Raw genomic sequence first — 21,867 nt, forward strand, 5'->3', positions numbered from 1 at the left:
TGCTTATGTCAAGTTGGCAATCTGCGCTTTTTTAACATTAGTGGTATTCAAAGTGCTTTACACTGTGACTCATTCACCCATTCACACACACACACACACACACACACACACACACACACACACACACACACACACACACACACACACACACACACACACACACACACACACCAATGACGGCAGAGCTGCATGTAAGGTGCTAGTCTGGCATTGGGAGCAACTTGGGGTTCAGTGTCTTGCCCAAGGACACTTCGCCATGTGGAGACATGTGGGCCGGGAATCAAACCGCCAACCCTGCGATTAGTGTCCGACCCGCTCTACCACCTGAACCACAGCCGCCCTGAATTGATAACTTGATAATTTACATCTAAATGATAATGAACTAATTACATTCTAAACTAACTGATAGATATTAAATTGCTTAATCGTCTGGGTTTAGTCTGATAGCTTTCACATGCAATGAGAAACAGGTTTACCACACTAAAGGGGAGACGCTTTCAGATGGGGTGCTTCAGCACATGTGTAGTTTTCGGCATATACAGTATGTGCCAATGCCTGATTTGCATAATGCCTGTAGTGAATCAGGAGCTAAAACAGCCCAAACAGTGTGTGCAAATAAACTATTAGCGGGTCCAATTAATTCATAGTGAGTTCCCCCGTTGACTTTTGTAAAACAGCACATCCTGGTGTCCTCTATGTGGTGTGAAATTGAAGGGAAGCAGCGGTTTTTAAGCAGACAGTGTTTATTCCTCAAAGGCTCTGGGCTGAAGGAACAGTAACTTGCATCTGCTGTAGCTAGACTTGCGTTCTGAGATAAATGTCCTCACTGTGACACATTGTTTGCTGAAGAGTCTGCAAACTGCCATGTCCTCTTTCAACTCCCGTAGCAGTTCTGCCGCTCTGAATACAAACACTCAGTAGCGTAGATTACAGGGGGGTGGGGAGGTAACCCCCCAATAATCAAAACAAGCTAGTACACCCCCCCCCCTCACACACACACACGCGCACACACATTATTTATACTATGATCAATGGAAACATGGGTAAATGCTTCACGCTGCAACCCACCAATATTCAAGCCAAATCTACGCCCTTGCAAACACTCACATATAGAGCGTCACATGTGAACATACACTGATATACTTAAGCATATTTCACATGTGTGTCTAATCCAGTAAAGCGCATCTCTTTTGGGATACGAGGATTCTCCCACACAGCCCATAATGTTTAAGGATCCGTAAACTAACTGCACATGGATGGACACATACACACGCACACAAATGGGGACACACACATGCACAGATTGTTGAACCTATTTCTAAGCCTCTAGCTCTTCAGTCGGTCTTAAAGCTTGCATTGTTACTGACACCTTCATCCCCAACATTGCAACATTTGCATCTTCATTCTTATGTAAATTCGTTTTTAAAAAAAAATCATAAATATGCAACAGCACTCAAATGATTTAAACCAAATTAGTCTTAATCTCTCTCTCTCTCACTTGGTGTCAGGAAAAAGTATATGAACCCTTTGGGATTTATGATGGACTGGTGGTGGGGTAGTGGGATAAAGCACATAACTAGTAATCAGAAGGTTGCTGGTTTGATCCCCACAGTCACCACCATTGTGTCCTTGAGTAAGACACTTAACTCCAGGTTGCTCCGGGGGGATTGTCCCTGTAATAAGTGCTCTGTATAATACATTGGTACTCAGAAGGTTGCTGGTTTGATCCCCACAGTCACCACCATTGTGTCCTTGAGTAAGACATTTAACTCCAGGTTGCTCCGGGGGGATTGTCCCTGTAATAAGTGCACTGTAAGTCACTTTGGATAAAAGCGTCTGCCAAATGCATAAATATAAATATTAATTGGTCATAAAATGTGTCTCACCTTCAATAAAGTCACAAGTATAGACAAACACAATATGCTTAAGATAACAACACACAAACAATTATAATGTTTCATGTCTTTATCAAACACATCCCATTAAACATTCACATTCACTCTGCTGTGGAAATGTAAGTGAACCCTTGGATTTATTTACTGGTTGATCCTCCTTTGGCAGCAATAACCTCAATCAAGCATTCCTGATAGATGCGGATCAGACCTGCACAACATTCAGAAGGAATTTGGACCATCAGCTCAGACATATTCTTAGGATGTCTGTGTGAACGGCTCTCTTGAGATCAAATTTGGTTAAGCTCTGGGCTCTGACTGGGACACTCCAAAAGAATGTTCTTATTTGAGGACATTCTGTTGTGGATTTACTTCAATGTTTAAGGTCATTGTCCTGCTGCATCACCCAACTTCTAGTGATCTTCAGCTGGTGCACAGCCACCCTGACAATATCCTGTAGGATATCTTGATAAACCTGGGAATTTATATTTCCCTTGATGATGGCAAGGGATTGAAGCAGCTTCCCTTGAAGCAGCAAAGCAGTCCCAAATCATGATGCTCCCTCCATCCGTACTTCACTGTTGGGATGATGTTTTCATGTTGGTATGCGGTGCCCTTCTTATGCCATACATAGTGCTGCATGTTCTTCCCAAACAGATCAGTCTACAAAACATTTTCCCAGTAGTGTTGTGGAGTGTCAAGGTGGCCTTTGGCAAACTTCAGGCATGCAGCAATGTTCTTGATTGGAAAGCAGTAGCTTCCTTCATGATGTCCTGCCATGAACACCATACCTGTTTAATGTTTGCTGTATAGTAGACTCATGTACAGAGATGTTAACCAGTTCCAATGATTCCTTCTAATCTATATCTGTCACTCTTTTGTACCTCATTGATCATTCTGTGGTGTTCCCTCTGAGTCATCTTGACTGGATGGCCACTTCTAGAGAGAGTACCTATAGTACTAAATCATCTCCATTTATAGACAGTTTGTCTCACTGTGGACAGATGAATATCTAACGGCCACTTCTAGTGAGAGTACCTATAGTACTAAATCATCTCCATTTATAGACAGTGTGTCTAACTGTGGGCAGATGAATATCTAACAGCCACTTCTAGAGAGAGTACCTATAGTACTAAATCATCTCCATTTATAGACAGTGTGTCTAACTGTGGACAGATGAATATCTAACAGCCACTTCAAGTGAGAGTACCTATAGTACTAAATCATCTCCATTTATAGACAGTTTGTCTCACTGTGGACAGATGAATATCTAACGGCCACTTCTAGAGAGAGTACCTATAGTACTAAATCATCTCCATTTATAGACAGTTTGTCTCACTGTGGACAGATGAATATCTAACGGCCACTTCTAGAGAGAGTACCTATAGTACTAAATCATCTCCATTTATAGACAGTTTGTCTCACTGTGGACAGATGAATATCTAACGGCCACTTCTAGAGAGAGTACCTATAGTACTAAATCATCTCCATTTATAGACAGTGTGTCTAACTGTGGACAGATGAATATCTAACAGCCACTTCAAGTGAGAGTACCTATAGTACTAAATCATCTCCATTTATAGACAGTTTGTCTCACTGTGGACAGATGAATATCTAACGGCCACTTCTAGAGAGAGTACCTATAGTACTAAATCATCTCCATTTATAGACATTGTGTCTAACTGTGGACAGATGAATATCTAACAGCCACTTCAAGTGAGAGTACCTATAGTACTAAATCATCTCCATTTATAGACAGTTTGTCTCACTGTGGACAGATGAATATCTAACGGCCACTTCTAGAGAGAGTACCTATAGTACTAAATCATCTCCATTTATAGACAGTTTGTCTCACTGTGGACAGATGAATATCTAACGGCCACTTCTAGAGAGAGTACCTATAGTACTAAATCATCTCCATTTATAGACAGTTTGTCTCACTGTGGACAGATGAATATCTAACGGCCACTTCTAGTGAGAGTACCTATAGTACTAAATCATCTCCATTTATAGACAGTTTGTCTCACTGTGGACAGATGAATATCTAACGGCCACTTCTAGTGAGAGTACCTATAGTACTAAATCACCTCTATTTATAGACAGTTTGTCTCACTGTGGACAGATGAATATCTAACGGCCACTTCTAGTGAGAGTACCTATAGTACTAAATCATCTCCATTTATAGACAGTGTGTCTAACTGTGAACAGATGAATATCTAACGGCCACTTCTAGTGAGAGTACCTATAGTACTAAATCATCTCCATTTATAGACAGTTTGTCTCACTGTGGACAGATGAATATCTAACGGCCACTTCTAGAGAGAGTACCTATAGTATTAAATCATCTCCATTTATAGACAGTTTGTCTCACTGTGGACAGATGAATATCTAACAGTCACTTCTAGAGAGAGTACCTATAGTATTAAATCATCTCCATTTATAGACAGTTTGTCTAACTGTGAACAGATGAATATCTAACGGCCACTTCTAGAGAGAGTACCTATAGTATTAAATCATCTCCATTTATAGACAGTTTGTCTAACTGTGGACAGATGAATATCTAATGGCCACTTCTAGTGAGAGTACCTATAGTACTAAATCATCTCCATTTATAGACAGTTTGTCTAACTGTGAACAGATGAATATCTAACGGCCACTTCTAGAGAGAGTACCTATAGTATTAAATCATCTCCATTTATAGACAGTTTGTCTCACTGTGGACAGATGAATATCTAACGGCCACTTCTAGAGAGAGTACCTATAGTATTAAATCATCTCCATTTATAGACAGTGTGTCTCACTGTGGACAGATGAATATCTAACAGCCACTTCAAGTGAGAGTACCTATAGTACTAAATCATCTCCATTTATAGACAGTTTGTCTCACTGTGGACAGATGAATATCTAACGGCCACTTCTAGAGAGAGTACCTATAGTACTAAATCATCTCCATTTATAGACAGTTTGTCTCACTGTGGACAGATGAATATCTAACGGCCACTTCTAGAGAGAGTACCTATAGTACTAAATCATCTCCATTTATAGACAGTTTGTCTCACTGTGGACAGATGAATATCTAACGGCCACTTCTAGTGAGAGTACCTATAGTACTAAATCACCTCTATTTATAGACAGTTTGTCTCACTGTGGACAGATGAATATCTAACGGCCACTTCTAGTGAGAGTACCTATAGTACTAAATCATCTCCATTTATAGACAGTGTGTCTAACTGTGAACAGATGAATATCTAACGGCCACTTCTAGTGAGAGTACCTATAGTACTAAATCATCTCCATTTATAGACAGTTTGTCTCACTGTGGACAGATGAATATCTAACAGTCACTTCTAGAGAGAGTACCTATAGTATTAAATCATCTCCATTTATAGACAGTTTGTCTAACTGTGGACAGATGAATATCTAACAGTCACTTCTAGAGAGAGTACCTATAGTATTAAATCATCTCCATTTATAGACAGTTTGTCTCACTGTGGACAGATGAATATCTAACAGTCACTTCTAGAGAGAGTACCTATAGTATTAAATCATCTCCATTTATAGACAGTTTGTCTCACTGTGGACAGATGAATATCTAACAGTCACTTCTAGAGAGAGTACCTATAGTATTAAATCATCTCCATTTATAGACAGTTTGTCTAACTGTGAACAGATGAATATCTAACGCCACTTCTGAGAGAGTACCTATAGTACTTAAATCATCTCCATTTATAGACAGTTTGTCTAACTGTGTGACAGATGTAATGATCTAATGGCCACATTACTGGTGAAGTACCGATAGGTTGCTGAATCGATCTCCACAGTTACTAGACAGTTGTGTCTAACTGTGAATAGATGAACATCTTAACTCCAGGTTGCTCGAGAGATTGTACCTGTAATAAGTGCACTGAAATCATCGCCATTTGGATAAACAGCATCTGTCCAAATGCATAAATGTAAATGTAATATCTAAGCTCTTCCTGATAGATCTATAGCCTTTTGCGGCATGCAGTCCACGTCAATTCTAGATGCTTTTTGTGAATAGCAAACTCAAAATGTTTCTGTTCTTTCAAACTCATTTTATTTATTGGATGCCAGATTTGCCAACTCCTGACCCTAAATAGCGTTTGTTGATGTCATTAGCTAGGGGGTTCACATACTTTTTCCAACCTACACTGTGAATGTTTGAATGATGTATTAAATATGTAGAAGAACACAGTAATAATATAATTTTTTTTTTCATTATTGTGACTTGAATGAAGATCAAACCAGATTTTAAGACACATTTATACATAAATGCAGGTAATTATAAAGGGTTCACATACTTTTTCTAGTGTCTAGCCTTTTTTTTAAGTACTTTGGACCTTTTAGATATTGCGGCAAATAAATATAATAATCATTCAGTACCAGGGTATTTTTCAAAGTAGCATTTGATAGTACCATGTAATACCTGTACTGTACCATTATAGAGTAACAGTGCTTTTAAGGATAGCAAAGCTTGAGTAGCAAGTTCAAAGCATATTTGAATGACTGAATTTTGAATGTTTGGATTATAGTTGAGTGTCTGAAATAGAAGTGTGTGACAGCTGCTGGCTGAATAATTGGAGCTGTCTTAAGCAGATCAGCAGGTTGACACCGGATTGACCTGTATCATGTCATGTGACTATGACAATTTGTATCCGGTTGCCAGAGAGTGTGTTTGAAACAATCAGAATATTGCCATCCACAGTTCAACGCAAGGGTAATAGGTAATTTCCCCTAAATCGTTTAATAACCAGTTTGATGCTGTTCATTGTATTTCTGGTTCATTCTGTCACTGTTTACTCGCCCCAGTAATCTCCCAGTATACCCAGTCCAGTCAGCCATACTCTCCAATATCACTTCACCTCATCAGACCTCTTCTGAGACCTGCAGCCGTTTAATATTCAGCGCTGATGCATTGATTTCTCAACATCTCCTACTGGCTTTTTTTTAACAAGAGCTTAAAAATAATATACACAACAGCACAGGGAAGAACATTCGTGAAACACTGCACTGTTGGGTGTTAAATTATTAAATGTGTCCAGTGAGATGGTCCAAAAAAAATAATTTGAAGTGTTAGAGGCCAGAATCTCCCTTATTCTCTCTCTCTCTCCCATTTTTTACTGGGTATGGTCACAAAGCACTGAAAATATTGTGGTGAGAACGGGGAGGTTGTGTCAGGTAGTTTTTTACACTGGCTGCCATGGCGAGTGTGTAAATGGCGAGTTATGAGCATCTCACCAGGCAGCATGGAATAAAAGTGCCGGTTGAAGTCGAGTGCTCAGTTGATGAATGTGTGTTAGCGGTAGGAGAGGTGGTTGGCGTCTCAAATGAAAGGTGCTGTGGTGTTATTCTTGGATAAAGTTGAAAATGTGAACACGATAGTTGAAAACGGGACAGTCCTCAATGATAGTTTGATTAAGGTTTTCCCACTTGTTAATCCAGTGAGAACGGGTTTGATTTATTAGTGATGAAGCATTGCAATGTGAATTATCTCGTTATGGACAGTTGGTTTCTGCGATTAAGAAAATCCCTCTAGGCTGCAAATCTCCTTTGTTGAAGCACGTTGTGTCTTACCGAAGACAAGTACATATGATTTTGAGGAGTGATATTGATGAACTGAATATTGCATTTAAATTCAAAGTTGATAGCTATGTAATCTATGCAACAACTAAGAGCATGAAATGCTTTGGATGTGGGAAAGTGGGGCACTTTGTATGCAATTGATAATATACTTCAATTGGTACAGAAGATGAAAGTGGGTCTCAAAGTCATAATGAAGGTCCGAGTGTGGAAGAAAGTGAAGTTGGTGAGGTTTTGGATTTGAGTGTGGACAAAGAAGAACCAGGAAGTAGTAGAGTAACGAATTCAAAAAAATTATGAGACATTGGATATTGAGTTTGATGAGATGGAGGGTGAAATACTCAGGGGATGAAGCAGTATTTAAAGTGCCATTAGTGAAAAGGAAGTCGAATCTTTGTGAGATAGCAACTACATCAAAGAAAAAGGCTCAAGATGAGACTGTTACTAAAAGTTCTGAGGAGGATTTGAAAGCAAATGATTTGTCTGGCTCAGAAATTGAGCGAGAATTTTCTGAAGTGCAAGTTGAGGAAAATGTGAGACAAGACTTTAGTGGTTACAGTTTGGAAAGAATGAAACATTTCCTGCAACGTACAAAAGGAATGAGGAATGTTGAAGTTTTCCTGATCTTTCCTTGTTCATTGACTCATTGATGAAACAGAAAGGTGAAATATGTCTGTCAAATCCTGAGGTGTATCGTCTAAATAAGATTGTACAAAAAATAAGAGTGCCTACTGCATTTTAATTGCCCTTTACTTGAATATGCTCATTTTTATAAATGTTTTTCCTTCTTTTGGTTGGGGTGGAAATCTAACAAGTCTTCTTTTACATCAATACATCAGTGGTGGGATATTGAGAAGGTGCAGAAACAAAAACTCTGTAATCAGTACACTTTTAATGTTATTTGATACATGTGTCAATCCATGAGAAGTTTAGAGATGGATATTGTGGAACTTCAGGCTTTTAAAGGAGCCACTACAAATAAAAACCAATTGCGGGCCCTTAAAAGGAAAAAAGCAGCATTAGCAGATCTATTAGGTAATAGATGGTTAGATCCATATTTCAGAGTCTTTCTGAAATGGATGCCCTGTCCAAGTTATTTTTCAGTTTGGAAAGGAAAAATGGCCAAATTAAAAGTATTCAGTGTTTACGGTCAGAAGATGAATTTTCTTACTGAGATTTCTGACATTCATCAAAGGGCTGTCAGTTTCTATAAGGAGCTGTATGCCTACAGTTTTGTGGATGGCCAGTTAATGGCTGAATTTGTGTCAGATCTTCTAAAAGTGAACGAAGGTTCATATGCAAAACTGGTATGTCCCTTAATAATAGAGGAACTTTTCAGTGCTTTGCAGAGTATGAAGCATGGTAAACACCAGGATTAGATGGGTTGCCTGTTGAGTTTTATAAGGCATATTTGCATTTGTTGGGAGAAGATTTACTTGCAGTTTTAAGTGATAGTTTGTTTAAAGGACAACCGCCACTAAGCTGCAGAAGAGCTGTTTTAAATTTGCTCCCCAAGAAAGGTGATCTTAAAGAGATAAAAAAAAAAACTGGAGACCAGTTTCTTTATTATGCACTGATTATAAGATTCTATCATAAGCTTTGGCAAACAGACTGAAGGAGGTGACAGGTTCTTTTTCTGTACCTAATAGATCAATAGTGGATAATATATCCTTCATTCTGGATGTTTTGGAAGTCTCAAGACTGTTTGAGAAAAATTCTGGTCTAATTTCCCTAGATCAAGAGAAGGCGTTTGATCGAGTGGATCGTCCATTTTTATGGCATACCTTTTAAACTTTTGGTTTTCCACCTGCATTCATTGATTTGATTAAAGTGCTCTATGAGGATATTGAAAGTGTACTGAGAGGTTAATGGTGGTTTGAGTAGCCCTTTTAAAATACAAAGGGTATTAGACAAGGATGCACCTTGTCAGGTGTGCTTTACTCAATAGCAATAGAACCCATGTTAAATAAAATTAGGGCTCATTTAGATGGTTTTAGATATGAAAGTACCTTTCCACCTATAAAATTATCAGCATATGCAGACAATGTTTTCGTTTTAATCAGTGGACAGGATGATATTTACAAACTGGTTGATATTGTTAACAATTATGCAAAAATGTCATCTGCAAAAGTAAACTTGGCCAAAAGTTCAGCATATAGTGTTGGAAGATGGAATGAAGGAGAACTGGTTTTACCGGGAGAAATGGTTTGGTCACAAAGAGGTCTTAAATATCTTGGAATTATTTTGAGTGATGAAATAATAATGCAAATAAACTGGTAAAATATTATTGAAAATGAAGGAAGATTAGGAAGGTGGAAATGGCTTTCACCCAAAATGTCCTTTAGGGGGAGAACATTGATTATTAATTATTTAGTAGCCTCCTCATTATGGCACAGATTAGCAGTTCTAGAGCCTCCTGAAGGGGATCTGGGAAAAATACAGGTCAAGATGATCAATTTCTTTTGGGATAGATTACATTGGTTACCACGGAAAGTTCTTTATCTTCCAAAGGAAGAAGGTGGACAAGGGGTTGTTGACCTTACAAGCAGGAAAGTAGCTTTTATTCTACAGTTTGTTCAAAAGGTTTTATACAGTCCAAGTATATCATGGTTTGGACCAGCTTGTTGCCTTTTAAGGAAGGTTGGAGGGTGGGGTTTTAGAAGAAATATCTTTTGGACAGATTGTAGGAGTTTTAATTTGAAGTTTATTTCTTCCTTTTACGAGAGTGTAAGAAAATCATGGTGTGTGGTACAGGTTAATAGATCATTGTCATATGAGTCTCTGTATTGGTTTTTGGATGAACCTTTGATTAATGGTGCTCAACTGGATTTATGTGGAGATACAACTTTATGGTTGATGCAAACGTTAACAAAAGCCAAAGTTGTTCAAATGAAAGACTTAATAGAAGTGGCTGGTATTGTGTTGGACAATGCTGATGCAGTTGCACAGAGACTTGAAATTAAATCCACAAGGATAGTCCATCTTTTGTTAAAGAAGTGCCGAGAAATTTGAGGGAAGAAGACTAGAACTTTCTGTCAAGTCAAGCGCTCCCTGATAAAACGAACAATTGTCCTTGTATGGTGATCTCTAAAAGTGTAATAGAAAATGTTTTAATGACCTCAGAGTTTTTGAGAGACATAATTTTTGATACAATGGGGGAAAGAGTTTATATAAAGTTTGTGTGAAGGTGATAAATAAAGAGAAATTAAAACGTATGGATACACCATGGAGAGGACATTTAATGTTGATATTGAAGTCAAACCCTATTGAGGCTGTTAACAACCCCATTGGCTGAAAATTGGGTGATCTTCAATGGCAAATTTTACATGGGATTGTTGCTGTAAATGCTTTTATCCTTTTTTCTTGAAAAAAAGTAAAGTAAGGGATTACTCTTCATTTTGCAGTAATTTAATTACTGTTACTTCTGATGTATTCATTAAATACTGTATAGACTATAGAACAATTTTATATAAACAATAGTGTATTTATGATTGTAAAATGTATGTTTTTTAATTTAAAGCTACCCCCTTAAATAATAAAAACAATGTGGACATTGCACCTCCTGGCGGTGATTTTGTGAACGTGTCTCACGTGTGAGAATTTAAAGTTTAATTTAAAGGTACTCCCCACTGTAGTAAGGCTTAATGTGGTTGCTTACCCACTGTACTTCACGTTTAGCAGATATATGATTTGCAATTGACTTTGTTTTCTCTTCGGGGAAACAGACTAAAAATATTGATGACTCATATTGCACTGCAAGAATTGTGTCCAATCAAATGCTCTCTAGAAAGAGAATGTCCCTCCCCCTGCAGCCGAGCAGCAAAACACGGTTTATTGCTGTGATGTATCTAAATTCAATTGCCTGTTAAAAAAAAGAAAGCTAATTGATATGCCTTGCCCATATGTTCAAAAGTAAATACGTCCACACAGGAGAGAAAACTGCTCAGCAAAGCGTTTCATGGGGTCTTTAAAAAGTAACTGACTGGAGCACATCTTCCCTCTCTCAGCTCCTCTCAGTTTTTGTATCTCTGACCTGTGAGACTCATCAGAGAAGAACAAAGCCTCCATTTCTGTCCCCCGTCGAGTAACACACTGCTAATGCATTATTATGAGCCTTTCACCTTGCTGGGCTTTCAGGAGTATCTGTATCCACCCTGACCTCACTGCTATTTATTTATTTGTATTTTTCTGGTTTTCTTGCCGCTGTGTTGCCTGACGTTCTGTGACTCTGTCTCTGTCATCCAGTGTTTGATGTGATGACACAGGCCTGTTTCAATCACAGGAGAAGCTTTGCAAATAAGATAACTAAGTTAAGATTGCACACTGCCTGAGGGATCATCTGAGGGGTCATCTGAGGGGCCGGTGTTCGCAACGCTCTCAGTGTTTCCAGACGTGCTCTGAATCTGCAAGATTGTTTTATTTAACAGTACAGAGGCATAAGCACGCTTACATTAATGCTGATGACCTTCAGTCAATGTTACACCAACACATTTAGGATGACGGATGCACTTGAAGTGGTTTAGTCATTTGATAAATTCTGTTGTTAAATAGTAGATAAGACCAATATTTTAACCCACAATTATGCATGACCTAAAAATCTAATCTAATGTTCTGGTGAATATTGCAGCAAATCTGCCACACGTTCATAATATTTTGTGCTCATTTAAGGCTTTGAAAATGTATTTTAAATATAAAAATATATCCAAATACTTTGGGTTCAGCTCAATCATCAGTATTTGTGTTATAATGTTGCTTACCACAAAAATACATTTCAACTCGTTCCTCCTTTTTTTTATAAAAGCACAAATGTGTGTTCCAGTGAGACACTTACAATGGAAGTCAATGGGGTACATTTTTGGAGGGTTTAAACGCAGAAATGTGACGCTTATAATTTCATAAAAGCACTTACATTAAAACTTATGTATTATCTAAGCTGTGAAGTTGTTTAAATGGTCATTTTTACAGTCTTTTTAGGGTTTGTTACATTATATCATCATGTATTTAATTTACACTGTTGTTGTTTGAACGCAGCCAACCTGAAAATAATTCTATTATATTATATTATATACAACAGTTATTTTTGGTCCTCGAATCTGATTGGACGAGAGATGTTCCATGAGCACTGATGGTCTGACAGCATCATCACTCGGACGCTTCACTGTGTGTGTGTGTGTGTCACTCCGCATGTGTTCCTGCCGTTCTAAACTAAAGTGTAAGAGCAGTGCAGATGTGTTAAGAGCTATATGTGTTTCTTGACATTTAATATTTTGAAATGATATATGTTAGCTAGCAGGTGGAGGCAAAAGATAATTTTTGTGTGTAATATGAGCCAGTTGGTGATGTGAAGTAAGTCAGCATCACTCATTGTTTTCATTCATCAGCACTATGCGATCGCTCGTATCACTACTACACGAATAAAGCTGGAGATAGATTTAAACGAATTTAAACAACAACTTCAGCATTAAGGCTCATCACAGCTGAGAGACACAACAGACTGATTAATTACACAAAATCAACGTGCTTACCTCTTACCAGACATTCCTCATAGGATACATACTGTTCAAAATAGCGGAGGACATTTCGGTTTCTATAGTGATCGACTCTTGCGCACTGGCTACCACAAAATAGGGAGGATTACCCCCGATTGGATGCTATTTTACCACTGACAAAATAGGATGAATTTCACCAAAATGACATTATCTGCAGAAAGCTGACTAACACGCTACATCATCACCAACAGGTGATCACACACACACACTCACTCTCACACACACACACACACACACACACACACACACACATACACAGACATACACACTCACACAGACACACACTCACTCACTCACACAAACACATACACACACACACACACACACACAAACACACAGACACACACACTCACTCACTCACACAAACACACATATACACACTCACACAGACACACAAACACTCACTCTCTCACACAAACACACACACACACACACACACACTCAGACACACACACACACACACACACACACACTCACACACACACACACACACACACACTCACACACACACACACACACACACAAACACACACACACTCACACACAGACAGACATACACACACACACACTCTCACACATACACACACACAGACAGACACACACACTCACACACACTCTCTCACATACACACACACACACACAAACACACACACACACACACACACGTTGAACAGCAACGGCAGATTTTTATCCGTCACGTAAGAAAAGTAGTTTCATGCACAAATGTGTTTTTATAACCGTACTCGGTTTTTCCCAAAAAAATGTAAATGTACTTGTTCATTGAACTGTTGTTTATAAGCAATATCACATGAGCAAGAGTGCGATATGACCCTATATCAGCACTGATTACCTATAACACTTGACCTGCGGCGAATCACAGCAGTGATGATGTAGGGCCATATCGCACTCTTGCTCATGTGATATTGCTTATTAATTTAATTCATTATTATTATTTATATATTATATTATATTATATATAATGTGATCACATGTGTTTTCAACCACTTTTGACCACCTCAGAACGTTTTACACCTCTCTTTAGCATCATCCTGTTTCAAAGAGATCACCCAAATAATCTTAACACCAGGTGTAAACGAGGCCCACAAGGTTTATGGAGTATGGTTTATTAATCATTTCATGTTATTGGACAGCGCGCTGCTTCTCATTGTGGATGTTACATTAGCTCAGTGCCATTTCTCACCTCGCAGGACATTAAGAATGTCCGCCAGTTTCAGGCTAAAGTGCTCGCTCAACAAACAGAGCATCAGCGCTCACTTTGAACCTGCCAAGAGTGAGATACACACCCTCTCCGTGTCTCTCGCAGCGTTCTTTATCTTGCACGTGGTGGGAAAGGGAGTCAGCTAAAGTGCTGATCATTTAAACAACGGTGACGAAGAGATCGACTTATTGAACTCCAGTTTGCTGCTTTATTCTTAAAAGCGCTGTCAGCTGGTTCAGTTAACCACCTCGTGCAGACTTGAAAGCGAATGTGACAGTATGCAAAAGCGATGAATTATTTAAATCGTCTGAGAACTCAAAGATATGCGAGCACTGCGTTTGTTTTTAGCTCTGTGGGACTGTTACGCTAACTCTTCAACAACAGCGTTCACGCTGTGAAGACACTTGTGAAGAGTTTTGCTGTGCTGCGCAAATCTACAACATTGCTTTGGATATTTCGTTCCAATAATAGTGAAGGAAATGTCAGCTGCCCGTCCTCACTTTGTCTCTCTGTTGTGCCTTATCTGTGATTGATGGAGAAACAGCCTCTCCTCTCAGCGTTGTCTGTCAGAATCCCCTGTAAACATTGCAGATTCGCCACCGCAGTCATATACACACAGCTGGACTCGCTCAGTCTCATGCATGCACACACTTATACACACAACTGTCATTGGAAGTGTTCTGTGTTTTATCAGAATGATGATGTTGGTGCTCCAGGGATAAAGATGGCAGTGGGTGTGTGCCCTCGTGAGCAGTGATTCCCACCCCTGTTCCTTGAGGCCCCTCAACACGGCACATGTTGCATATCTCCCTTTTCTGACACACCATATTCAGGTCAATAAGGGAGATATCCAAAATGTGTGGTGTTGAGGGGTCTCCAGGAACAGGGTTGGGAACAATTGGAAAAAATTGGATTATAACATCCAAAATGTGCTCTAGTATAAGAGATACTTTAACCTCACCTTCATGTTATTCCAAGCAACATTCAATATCTGTGCATCTTTTTTTCCATTTAATGGAAGTGAATGGTGACTGAGGCTGTCATTCTGCCTAACATATCCCTTTGTGTACTACAAAAGACAGTCATACGGGTATCTTTGGACCTACATGAGGGTGATTACATGATGACAGAATTGTCTCTGTGGCGTTACCAAACATTGCTCGGTTTGTTTGAGCCTCCTGACCAGCCTGATACAGCAGCATTGGTTCAGCATGAGGTCGATTGATATTGTGTTTTGCCAATATGATCGCTAAGGTGGTGGGAAAAGCTGATAACCGATTAATTGGCAACAAGTGTCCAAAATGAATGAAATCCCAGACGCAGTTTATTTTGCAACCAAAATCCTAATATGTAACGTGTTCAAGCGATGGGCAAGGAGGAGGCGGGAACCGGCTGAGCAGTCAACATACATTTTTTAATCACGTAAATGAAGAAAGCACATAATAAAACTGACGCACACACATACCAACTCGTGCCTCTCTCTCTCTCGAACTGGCGTCCCCCGGCTGGGATTGGGCTGATTCAGCACCGGGCATCCATCGTTATGGCCCGGCCACACCCTCCTCCATGTCACATAATAATAACAACAACAAAAAATTACGATTTGCTCAATAACGCAGGACGTTTAACAATAAATAAGCCAGAAATTCACCGGGGACTTTTATTTTGAAATGCTTGTGCTTCCTGCTGCTAACACAATCAAATAAGGGAAATAAAATATGCACTGATCACTTGTCATAAATGTCTGGGAATTATACATTTTTATAATCTGGTATTATTAAAAAAATAATTTTAAATAAATAAATAAACATGAAGTCATTAATCAATAAATGTGATATATAAATAAATGTTAAATCATGTATATGTGTTATGCAGTAAGTGCCTTTACAATATATATATATATATATATATATATATATATATATATATATATATATATATATATATATATACACAAAATATACAAAACAATTATAATAATAATAAACCTTATAAGGGAAATTATATGTATGTATATAATTTCCCCTTATAACATTTACATTTATGCATTTGGCAGACGCTTTTATCCAAAGTGACTTACAGTGCACTTATTACAGGGACAATCCCCCCGGAGCAACCTGGAGTTAAGTGTCTTACTCAAGGACACAATGGTGGTGACTGTGGGGATCAAACCAGCAACCTTCTGAGTACCAATGTATTATACAGAGCACTTATTACAGGGACAATCCCCCCGGAGCAACCTGGAGTTAAGTGTCTTACTCAAGGACACAATGGTGGTGACTGTGGGGATCAAACCAGCAACCTTCTGAGTACCAATGTATTATACAGAGCACTTATTACAGGGACAATCCCCCCGGAGCAACCTGGAGTTAAGTCATGTTTATGTTAATAACATTTGAACCGTGAGTCCTAGAAACGAATCAAGACGATTAGATTACGTCATTTTCCGTCATGAAAAATTCTCCACCATTTTCGAACTCGTCCTAGGCCGTTTGTCTGATTTGCACAAAAATTGGCCTGCATCATCTAAAGGCACTCACGACAAAATGATATTCACAGAATTTTGATAAACCATACTGTTTTTTGAATGGCGCTTCAACGAATTCGACGAAGAACACAACAAATGTAACTTGAGGCTGTATCTCCGCAACGCTTTGAGGGATTGGGACGAAACTTGGTACGTGTCATCAACAAGCCCTGAGGTTACCTGCAGCGTTTCGACACACTTCCCCCTACCAGTCATGAGATATGAAAAAAGCACATTTTGGCTTATAACTTCTAAACACTTTCGAATCATCAAATTGGTCTCATTAGATTCAGTGAATCATCACATTGGTCTCATTAGATTCAGTGAATCATCACATTGGTCTCATTAGATTCAGTGAATCATCACATTGGTCTCATTAGATTCAGTGAATCATCACATTGGTCTCATTAGATTCAGTGAATCATCACATTGGTCTCATTAGATTCAGTGAATCATCACATTGGTCTCATTAGATTCAGTGAATCATCACATTGGTCTCATTAGATTCAGTGAATCATCAAATTGGTCTCATTAGATTCAGTGAATCATCAAATTGGTCTCATTAGATTCAGTGAATCATCAAATTGGTCTCATTAGATTCAGTGAATCATCAAATTGGTCTCATTAGATTCAGTGAATCATCAAATTGGTCTCATTAGATTCAGTGAATCATCAAATTGGTCTCATTAGATTCAGTGAATCATCAAATTGGTCTCATTAGATTCAGTGAATCATCAAATTGGTCTCATTAGATTCAGTGAATCATCAAATTGGTCTCATTAGATTCAGTGAATCATCAAATTGGTCTCATTAGATTCAGTGAATCATCACATTGGTCTCATTAGATTCAGTGGGGTATAGCGAGTCCAACGATATGAAACATTCTATTTTTAGTTAATTTTAAAATAAATCTTTTTTTTTATGATTGAAAGTTTACTTTTTCTAACTGCTCATACACTGTTGATCGGACCAAAAACATGTCACAAAGCTTGTTTTGCTGCTCATGGTGCAGATAATTGGCTTGACCCCAGTATCGCTGCTTGCAGCTATATTTATTATTATTATTATTATTTTGTTCTTTTTATTAATTATATATACTGCATATAATTGTTCTTTTTATTATTATTTATATGTGTGTATTTCCCCTGATGAGGTTTATTATTATAATTATGTTATTTCTAATAATTGCATTTATGTTTATATTTAATTGCCCCATTCTAGGTTTTATTATTTTTAATCTAGATTTTATTATTTGTATAATTGTTTTCATGCTTTGCTTCATTTAGAACACTTGATTATCTAATAAAAAGTGTGTGTGTGTGAGTGTGTGTGTGTGTGTGTGTGTGTGTGTGTGTGTGTGTGTGTGTGTGTGTGTGTGTGTGTGTGTGTGTGTGTGTGTGTGTGTGAGTGTGAATGTGTGTGTGTGTGTGTGTGTGTGTGTGTGTGAGTGAGTGTGAGTGTGTGTGTTACTGTGTGTGACTGAGTGTGTAAGTGTGTGTGTAAGTGTCTGTGTGTGTGAGTGAGTGTGTGTGTGTGTGTGTGAGTGTGTGTGTGTGTGTGTGAGAGAGTGTGTGTGCGAGTGTGTGTGAATGTGTTTGTCTGTCTGTGTGTGTGTGTGTGTGTGTGTGTGTGTGTGCGCTTGCGTGCGTGCGTGCATCTGTCTGTCTGTCTATGTGTGTGACTGAGTGAGTGAATGTGTGAGTATCTCTGTGTGTCATTTTTGGTGCCAACCGATACGATAGCAGCTATCAGTGCCGATTAATCGGTCTACCTCTGGGCTCAACCAATGGCGTGATTTTGGTGGCGGGACTATTTCTCGCTTATGTTTGTTATCGCTAGTGGCACAAACATTTCAAACTCCATCTTTAAATCTTATTTTGGGCATGTAAACAGAGAGTTTGAGGTCAGAAACTTTGTAACCTTTTTGTGGGTGTCAGCACAGAATGGAAAACTACGCTTGGCTTCGTTGATGTGGTGCATCCTGAATTCTGTTGTTGTTGTTGAATCATCATTATCTGATCATATGTTGTTTGTCTCTGCAGTTGTGCGGCTGTGGACTGCTCGGTGTGGGAATCTGGCTGTCTGTGTCTCAGGGCAGCTTCGCCACCTTCTCCCCATCATTCCCCTCCCTCTCCGCTGCCAACATGGTCATTGCCATTGGTGCCATCGTCATGGTGACGGGCTTCCTCGGTTGCCTGGGTGCCATCAAGGAAAACAAGTGCCTGCTTCTGAGCGTGAGTCATGACACATCATATCTGTAAAACACAACAGCAGTCCTGTTGTGAGTAAAACACGTTTCTGCCCTCTTTTAATCAATAGACTGTTACATGAATATTGAAATGATTGATTCTGATCAGTCAATCCCAGCATTCTTATATCTTTTAGTCAAATATAATGCATTACAAAGTATAAGTGCATATGAATGCATTTTCTGTATAAGCTTCATGTAAACTGTCACCAGTGAGTGTTGCTGATTTTTTAAAATGCAGTAAACGAGTCTCTTCGCTGCGCTCCAGTTGAACTCGAGTTAAATCAAATGCCGTTCTGTTTGTCACCCTTTGACTGTCAAATAATGTATTGTACCCCTGTCATTCTCTCTCTCTCACTTGACTAATGTGTTAGACACAGTCTAATTGAAAAAGGTTGTCACACAGCGCGCTTTTCTGTCATTTACAAGAGAGAATAATGCATTTGTCACAATGTCGTATTGTTTTGTTCTGGATAGTGAGCACTATAAAGCATCATGGGAGCTTGTTCATGATGTTATTTAATGAGATAAAAGCTGGACGAGTTCCTCTCAGTCCTGACTCCAAGTGAAGGGAGAGATGTTTACAGCAGTGCTTCTGGTGTTTCAGGGTCTGTTCTGATAGCGCCAAGAAAAGAAGGAAAGACAAAGACTAATTGAACGCAATTAACCGTATAATTGTTTATTACCTAATGAACGTTCAAAAGGGAAGGGCAAATGCATCAATAAGGGCAGGTTGTGTGGCATGCCCTCAATGACTTAATAGTCTGATAACACGTAAGGTCATGTAAACAGGAAAACGTTTATCGCGGTAAGTTCATAAACGATTTAAACAAACTATTTGACACTGGTAGATTTATGCCAATTTACCCTGATTTTGCTTTAATGTAAACACCATTTAAACACCGTGGAAGCCCTGAACTGCAGAGAAAACTAAAATTACTAGGTAATTTTGCCATCTTGAGCCTATGTCCTACAAATAAATAAATCCCTGCGTATTTTTTTTTTCTCTAAAAAAAATTTCTGAAATTATTTTTTTTCATGCTAGCTAACAATTAGCATGTGGTAGCAATCTTGGCCTCCAGGTACCACTATAAGTAAGCTTGGTGGCATAATGTAAATGTTCTGCACTTATATAGCACCTTTTTAACCTTAGCGGTATTAAAAGCGCTTCACACTGTGCCTCATTCACCCATTCTCACACACACACACACACACACACACACACACACACACACACACACACACACACACACCAATGACGGCAGAGCTGCATGTAAGGCACTAGTCTGCCATTGGGAGCAACTTGGGGTTCAGTGTCTTGCCCAAGGACACTTCGGCATGTGGAGTCATGTGGGCCGGGAATCAAACCACCAACCCTGTGATTAGTGTCCGATCCGCTCTACCACCTGAACCACAGCCATATAAATTTACAGTTTAAATTGATAAAAGTACCACAGACATTCTGTCACCTTGTCAGCTTAAGATTTCATGATTACTAATAACCTGGTAGCCGAGGTTGGTACCACATGCTAATTGTTAGCTAGCAAGAAAAAGAAATGTTATGTGTTGTCTCTTGAGAAAAAAGAGAACAGAGAACAGTTTCAGAGAACAAAAAATAGCTTGAGAGCAAAATATATAATAATTTAATAAATATTTTTTTCATCCAATTGGTAACGCCCAATTCCCAAAGCGCTCCAAATCCTTGTGGTGGCGTAGTGACTTGCCTCAATCCGGGTGGTGGAGGACGAATCTCAGTTGCCTCCGCTTCTGAAACCATCAATCCGCTCATCTTATCACGTGACTTGTTGAGCGCGTTACCATGGAGACGTAGCACATGTGGCGGCTTCACGCTATTCTCCACAATCCACACACAACTCACCACACGCCCCACCGAGAGCGAGAACCACATTATAGTGACCACGAGGAGGTTACCCCATGTGACTCTACCCTCCCTAGCAACCGGGCCAATTTGGTTGCTAAGGAGACCTGACTGGAGTCAGTCACCACCCGCCCCACCGAGAGCGAGAACCACATTATAGTGACCACGAGGAGGTTACCCCATGTGACTCTACCCTCCCTAGCAACCGGGCCAATTTGGTTGCTAAGGAGACCTGACTGGAGTCAGTCACCACACGCCCCACCGAGAGCAAGAACCACATTATAGTGACCATGAGGAGGTTACCCCATGTGACTCTACCCTCCCTAGCAACCGGGAGAATTTGGTTGCTAAGGAGACCTGGCTGAGGTCACTCAGCACGCCCTGGATACAAACTAGCAAACTAGTGAACTCCAGGGGTGGTAGTCAACATCTTTACCACTGAGCTACCCAGACCCCCGTTGGGTTTTGTTTTAGGAAATATGCTCGGGAAGGTACTAAGACACCTGAAAGAATTAACCTAGTGATTGCGGTAACTTAAAAAATGGTTTAAACATAAATTGATCGACACAGGTAGATTTTTGGCCATTACCCAGATTTGGCTTTATTGTAAACACCTTTTACTGCCGTTCGTACCTACGAACTTTGCCCTGAACTGCAAAGTGAAAATAATTGGTGATTTTTTTTTAATTTATTTCTCACCCTGCAGTTCAGGGCTTCCGTTCTCACTGGCTTATTCAGTGTGCACATGACTGTTTGTTTTGACGGCATAAACAGACCATGACCTGATGGTTTCAAGTCTCACGTAAATGCAGTTTTCTCGCGCTGCATTTTTTGAATAAGCTAATAAATGTGATTATTATTGGTTTTGTTGTTGTTGTTTTAAATAACTACTATTTTCATCTTATTTTCTAACTTAAGCAGATAATTTAAGAGTCTATGATTGGATCGTTAT

The 21,867-nt window shown here is 39.1% G+C and overlaps 1 protein-coding gene and 1 long non-coding RNA gene across 4 annotated transcripts in view; one reads left to right on the top strand and one right to left on the bottom strand.

Annotated features, from left to right (window-relative positions):
• LOC127661955 (tetraspanin-9-like) overlaps positions 1-21,867 on the top strand; it is a 320,984-nt gene that overhangs the window by 259,528 nt on the left and 39,589 nt on the right. For both annotated transcript variants that reach the window (XM_052152946.1, XM_052152945.1), the window contains one exon: positions 18,831-19,022. In XM_052152946.1, coding sequence (XP_052008906.1) covers positions 18,831-19,022 — 192 coding nt within the window. The remainder of the gene's footprint in view (positions 1-18,830; positions 19,023-21,867) is intronic.
• The window catches only part of LOC127661964 (uncharacterized), a 137,452-nt gene that overhangs the window by 69,660 nt on the left and 45,925 nt on the right, over positions 1-21,867 (bottom strand). The window contains exon 3 of one of the 2 annotated variants that reach the window (XR_007972817.1): positions 16,441-16,563. The exons of the other annotated variant lie outside the window; for it this stretch is intronic. This is a non-coding gene — a long non-coding RNA (uncharacterized LOC127661964). The remainder of the gene's footprint in view (positions 1-16,440; positions 16,564-21,867) is intronic. 2 annotated transcript variants of the gene reach the window in all.

Source organism: Xyrauchen texanus, chromosome 21, assembly GCF_025860055.1.
Source record: "Xyrauchen texanus isolate HMW12.3.18 chromosome 21, RBS_HiC_50CHRs, whole genome shotgun sequence".
Taxonomy (NCBI): domain Eukaryota; kingdom Metazoa; phylum Chordata; class Actinopteri; order Cypriniformes; family Catostomidae; genus Xyrauchen; species Xyrauchen texanus.